Consider the following 6,748-nt stretch of genomic DNA (forward strand, 5'->3'; position numbering starts at 1 on the left):
CATGTTCAAGAACCCTTTTATTTTGACAATGTTTACCGTGTTACATTATCGTAAATAGACATGTACACACTTCGATATTAGATGACATTAATGAATTAAACTCAAAATAGGGTGTGAAATGTCTTAAAACGTTTAAAAGGCTCTTAACGCCAGATATATGTGCGCATCAGCGTACGTTTTCTGGCAACGTTGGTACACGCATTCACATGTTTTAATCAGAGACTTGGTTAAAGAAAGTCCCAAATCTAAAATAAAACCCCTATTATACCGGAGCGGACAGAATTATAATTTATTGTGTAATAAACACATATTCACAGTTGATTTTAAGATGTCATTAATTTAAAACAAAACTCAGAAAATGATATGAAAGTGTTTTTAATCGTTTAAAAGTTTCTTAACGGTGGATATGAACATTCATCCGCGTATGTTTGTAAACGCCGGAGCGCGATCTAATGGTGTGATCAGAATACTATGTCTGAAAAGATTAAACTTTTATTTAGTTTAAAATAAATAGCCTTTAGTCTAAAGAATGTGTTATTGGTGTCCCCGGTGGTTTTGGCACTGTTCATCGCTATACCACTGATGAATATTTCATTAAATAATTTGTTACAAACAAATGCTTTATTTTTGACAGAGTGTCCATATTACATTTTACCATTACAGTTTTAAAAGACTCTACCTAGATTACAAACCGACCCTGCTGTGAAATATCTATCACATACGGTCATAAGTTCAGCATCAGAAACTTTGAGGCTGTTCAGTAAAATATAGCTTATAGTTAAATAGATAATAGTACATTTAAGGTTAACCAGTTACAACTAAAATATTTATTCTTGCGTGACTTTAAAGAAGTCTCTTGCCAATACAAACGTATTATCAATTTGTATTTATAAGATACACGCAGGCAATTGACCTAAAATCTACATAATAATTTATTTTTGTCAGAGCAGACAATATTGTATAATATACACATATTCACACATGTTTTAAGAAGCGTTTAATTAAAAATAAAACCCCAAAATGGGGTGAATACGTCTTAAAAACATTTAAAAGTTTATTAACGTCATATATAAGTTTCTCTGTCGCCATCTGTGCACGTATACACATGTCTTAATCAGAGACTTGGTTAAAGATTCCCCTAAATCTAAAATAAAATCCTATTTTGCCATAGTGGACAGAATTACATTTATTAACATTATTTTAAAATGGCAGATATGAACGCTCACCCGGCGCTTTGTCAGGCACCGCCGGATCTTTAATACGCGTGAAACTATAGTGCAGGTTATGAAAAGATTCACGGAATTCCTGAACCATTTAAAAAATTTATTTAGTTTAGACTATCGTCTAAAGATTGTAGTATTGACGGCTCCGAAGGTAATGGCTCAGGTCATTGCTTAAACTATACCCGTATACGGAATATTTAATTAAATAACTTGTGATGTTACAATCAAAAGTTTTAATCAGAGACATGGTTAAAGATTCCCCTAAATCTAAAATAAATTCCTATTTTGCCATAGTGGACAGAATTACATTTATTAACTTTATTTTAAATGACAGATATGAACAATCACCCGACGCTTTGTCAGACACCGCTGGATCTTTAATACGCGTTAAACTGTAGACCATGTCATGAAAAGATTCCCGGACTTCGTGAACCGTTTAAAATTTTATTTAGTTCAGACTTTGTGTCTGATCAGAAACTATAGCTCGATAGAAAACATCGGCTTTAAGCATAGCCAGGTACATCTAATATATATATATATATATGATTAGTGATTGCCTTTAAATAAACTTATGCTGTTGCAAAACTTTAGATTCAACAACACACCCGCGGTGTGAAAGTCAGTATTGAGAAGCGCACGGGGCGAGCAAAGGAGGGAGGATGGTTGAGATCTGACATCAAATGTCAATAAACAGCAAATGTCGAAACACGAGCCGTCATTAAACATGACACCATACGCTTGACATAAAACACACTCAGGAAAAACAATCACTCTAAATGACCGGCAATAAAACCATTAAATACTTTCTGTCTAAAGTTGACAACTTGTACAGATTTTGATTGATGGTCCCGCCCCCCTGTCAAAGGGGTCATAAAACACGACCTGTCAACGGGTGGGGGAGGGGGTCATAAAAGTTTGACGAATGGTGGCCCGCTACAACTACTTACCCTACTTGACAATCATGTCAAATTTACTCAACATTTGTTTATTTTGATTATTCATAATAAAATTAACTCTTTTAGGTCTTAAATTATTTTCTTTTTGCCAGCAATTGTAAAGTTTTGTGATGATGGGTCATGGCTACAAATGAGTTACTGCAATTGAATTTTGCCCTTGAAAGTCCCTTAACCGCAGGTTACAGCAGCAGGACCATTCCTTCAATTAGTTTACTGCAGCTTATTTTGGAGGAGAAAATGGCTGCTAAATGAAAGCTAACTGTGAAGATAAATGCGTCTTTGTAGGAGCCGTTGTAGGGACAACATTGTGTTTACAGTTAGTAGTAGATTCATTATGCGTCATATGGGACACATCCATTGAAAACCAAGCTAAAGTCATTTTTGGATGACTTACAGTTTTCTACATAAAATCATCTTAATGTAAAGAAATGTTGAAATCTTTAAATATATCATGTCAAATATTGAAATCAATGGTAAATCATTGATTAAAATCAAACTTTGATGCTCCAAATCTCAAAACTAGATAATGAAAAGTAGAAGCACTTCTACACATTCCTTGAGTACAGCACACAATCTGATTTCATTTTACCATTTAAAAGCTACAGCTATAGTAGACGACAGATACTAATGGTTACCACATCATCAAGTAATTCTAATTTGTATTCATTGCAATAAAAAAAATAAAAAAGGCCAAAGTCGAATAAAAAATGGCTACATTTTGATCATGTTTATAATTATATTTAACTGATATTTACCCAACAAAACTAATGTCTTTGAATTAACCTAGACAAAAACATCACATGACATTCCAGCATTTCAAACTAAAATAAATACACATAAGGCGTCAAATGGCGGAATCAGGAAAACCAAGCAACAATCAAGGTTGTGTTACCATAGTAATGTTACTTAGTTGCCATGGCAAATTATTTATCATTGAAGATAAATAGCACTTTAAAACAAAGAAACCTGGCTCACCAATTTCCAGCACTTCCAGATAATCTGAGTCATAAATTGTTGACCTCTTTATACTCTTGCCAGTTGTACCTGATCTTATTTCAACAAGACGCATGATGCACATGGTTCACATGATGCAACGAACACATATTTTGGAATGACTAGCAACAGACGACACTCCGAACACATATTTTGAATTCACGTCCTTAGAAGAGAAGTCACTTCTGTGTTGGCTTCACGACAGAGAGCAGAAGATCACCCCTTGGTTAAAACATACAGTATGCACAACATGCTTAGAAACCCCCCTATAACCATTCAGATCCATTAATAAAGAAAACGTACAAATACGTCAAATATAAAGCGCAAAAGGCACCATTTAATCTGTCAGAAGAGAGTGTAGTGATCATTTGGAGCCGAGTTTCCCGCCCAATACTTTCCCTGTCACAGCCTTTGTCTCAACAGAGCAATCAGCCTTTATTTAAATCACCAATAACCATCGGCCCTCCCTATAGCAGCTGCACGCATGTGAAGACGCAGCTGGTGTAGACTGTAAACATCAAAGTGGTAAACAGACTAAGATTTGTATGGGAAGATTTGTATGGAAAGACATGAGAAATGGTTTTACATTCATTTTGATAACATTTTTTTGCTATTATACAAAAAATGTTTTATAGCATCTAAGGAATACAAATACAGTTGATCGGTTTTCTTTGTCTAGTGGTAAACGCTCAATAAAAGGCATTATTGTTATGTTTTCACTCAAAGCTATTCATATGCGCCGATCATTTTTGCACTCTTCATTTCTGACATAACAAAAGCTCCCAAACAAAAAAAAGAGTGGAGAACAATGAGTTTCAGATTGAAAGTATAAGATTTAAGCAGTCCCTGGGTTGAAATAATAGCATTTTTTTCAGATTTTGAAAAATGAAAAACAAAGTATACTTCAACATTATGAGGTAAAATTTAAGACTTTCTAGGGAACTAATAATACAAACAAATTTATCACCATTGATCATGTTAACTTTTTAAAAATTAAAAAAGTTAGAAAAGATTTATTGCTTTTATTATAGCTCACAAAATCTGCAAGCAAAGCAAGAAATCTTCAAATTCCTGTTGATAGTATAATGTGCAATAACTGCTGCATTTTCATTATGGTTTTCACTATAGGCATCTTTCTGACCTCGTCTACACATACAGACACACATGCATATCACAATGACTGAAGATCTAGGCCATTCAAAAAAACAACAGTGGAAAAATCGGACATGTCAACTAAGCAAATTGATTGAGACACCGCCAGCTGACCTTGATAAAACTAGATACATGTGATTCTTAATCAACCAAACAGCAAGAAAAGTGCACTGAACCAAAAGGTAGAGATTACTGAAAACAGAAAAATTGGAAAGAGGGCAAAGAGTACAGAAAATTATATAAAAAAGCTAGATGTTTTTTGAATTCCTCCTACCTCATGCAGCTTAACTTTCACTTTACTGATGGCCTTCAACCACCGCAGGCGAGAAGGAGAAAAGAGAGGTGGGCAACCCTCATAGAAACTGACAATAAGAAACAACAATTAAGTAGTGCTCATGTGATGTAATTAAAGGACTTTTGATGAGAAAACAGGAAGAAACAGGAAGACATGGGAGGGTATATTTACATTCCAGACAAAAATTTATTGGCCAAACATCTGGAGGAAAGAGTCAGTAAGACTCATAACTACTTTCAAATAAAGATTGTTACCTTTAACTCTTTCTCTGCCAGCATTTTTTTTTAAAGTCATGATTTTCATAAAAGTTTAATGCCTTCCAGAAAATGGTCTTATTTAAATATATAAACATGCAATATATGAAATGAAAGAACAGACCCTCTGCTTTCAAAAAAAAAACAAAAAAAAAACGTTTCATCATACCTTCATTAGTTCTAACTGATATAATTCAATTTTTGTGAAGGACTTTGATAGAGATCCCATTCAGCGCAATCCTCAAAATATAAACTGAGTTCTTATGCTGCATTTACACCAACCGCGTTTCAGGTGTCAAAATTGCGTCTACCGCGCCTAGTTTGCCACTTGAACATTTTGAATGCAATCGCGCATGCAGAGCGAAGTAGACGCGAGGAAAAAGCAAGCATTTGACGCGCGTCAGAGGCAAAATCCGCTTCTTGTGGGAGGGGCAAGTGCTATGCTGTTGTTTGTTTGTAGGATGGCTGATGTTGATTGTGCATTTATCAAGAGAGTTACCAGTTTGTATTTAGTAACCTTACTATGGGGGGAAAATAAACGGTGCGGGTCGATAAACGTCACGTGACTCAAAAGTGAAATGTGTATTTACAACTTGCCAGGTTGCCCGATGTCCTCACTGACACACTTCCAAGCGAGGTCCTTTTTATTCCTGTCTCTATAGAAATAAAATCTTGTGTCGTATAGCTCCGGGTGACTGCTCATGGACAATATCAAGCCTTCATGCTGAATGAGTGACTCCGGGCGGGGCTGTCGCCACAGCAGCAAGCAGGCTCCTGATTGGTAAACGCGATGCGAAAATATGCCAAAGTTCAAATTTTTCAACTCGTGCGTCAGCCCTAAATTCGCGTCAAACGCAAAATGCACAAAAAGCACCATTCGTGGGTACCGCGCCATATGCTCAATTCGCGACATTCGCGCGAACTAGACGTGCGGATGAGGTGGAATTGCGTCTACCGCGCCAAACGCCTCATCCGCACCACGAGACCTCAAGGAGCGCGTCAACGCGTCTTCACATTGACTTAACATTAAAATCACTCGCGCTCTACCGCGGCTGGTGTAAACGCAGCATTACTCTTACACATGAGGCGTTACTTCCGGGTTGCATAAGTTGCGAAAGCCTGCACCCAGAGGATAATAGAGGTATTGCGGAAAGCTGCAAATATTCGTCATTGGCAGGGAAGTGTTTTCTCATAATTGACGAGTTAACTCAACAATGGCAGCAAAAGAGTTAAAAGAACAAATCTTTGAAAACTGAAAACTATGCAAACATGTGCAACGGATACCTTTGCTGCCTCTGTGGCATTTTCCCTTGATAAGGAGGTAGCTTAGGTACACTCTCCCCTTCTGCTTCTTTCTCCTCACTTGCTTCTGTCTTTCTTTTCCCCTTTTCTGTTTCATCTGAGGGTGGAAGGGGTTGAGTAACAGTAGAAGGCATGATTTGTGTTTCTGAATAGATTTGCTCTTCTGGCTCAGAGCTGAACTGAGAACTGGCTTGGCTAAGGTTTCCAGAAGATCCAAATCGAGAACTGTCAACCGAGCTGAAGAAGAACAAAATAAAATTAAAAAAGATAAAATTTGCCTTTATGAATAGCACAATCTAGTAGAGGGATTGCACAGTATGGGACATATGTTTTGAAGGAAAATTCTCAACAAAAAAAAACGAAATTATTAAAGTGATAGTCACTCTCATGTTGTTACAAACCTGTATAAAATTCTTGGTTCTGAAAAACACGAATGAAGATACTCTGAGGAATGATCGTAATTAAACAGTTTGTGAGCCCCATTCACTTCCATAGAATTCTTTCTTCCTACTATGAAAGTGAATGGGGCTCATGATCGGTTTAGTTACAAACATTCCTCAGAATATCTTCATT

General features: G+C 36.4%; 1 protein-coding gene across 1 annotated transcript in view; it reads right to left on the reverse strand.

The window, feature by feature from the left end:
• The window catches only part of unc13ba (unc-13 homolog Ba (C. elegans)), a 101,894-nt gene extending 95,495 nt beyond the window's left edge, over positions 1-6,399 (reverse strand). Inside the window, exons 1-2 of the mRNA XM_065250786.1 lie at positions 6,158-6,399; positions 4,599-4,686 (exon numbers count right to left, since the gene is read on the reverse strand). Of these exons, the coding sequence (XP_065106858.1) occupies positions 4,599-4,686; positions 6,158-6,309 (240 nt within the window). The 5' untranslated portion in view covers positions 6,310-6,399. The remainder of the gene's footprint in view (positions 1-4,598; positions 4,687-6,157) is intronic.
• Positions 6,400-6,748: the final 349 nt, after the last annotated feature.

The sequence above is a fragment of the Paramisgurnus dabryanus genome, chromosome 5 (assembly GCF_030506205.2).
Source record: "Paramisgurnus dabryanus chromosome 5, PD_genome_1.1, whole genome shotgun sequence".
Lineage (NCBI taxonomy): Eukaryota > Metazoa > Chordata > Actinopteri > Cypriniformes > Cobitidae > Paramisgurnus > Paramisgurnus dabryanus.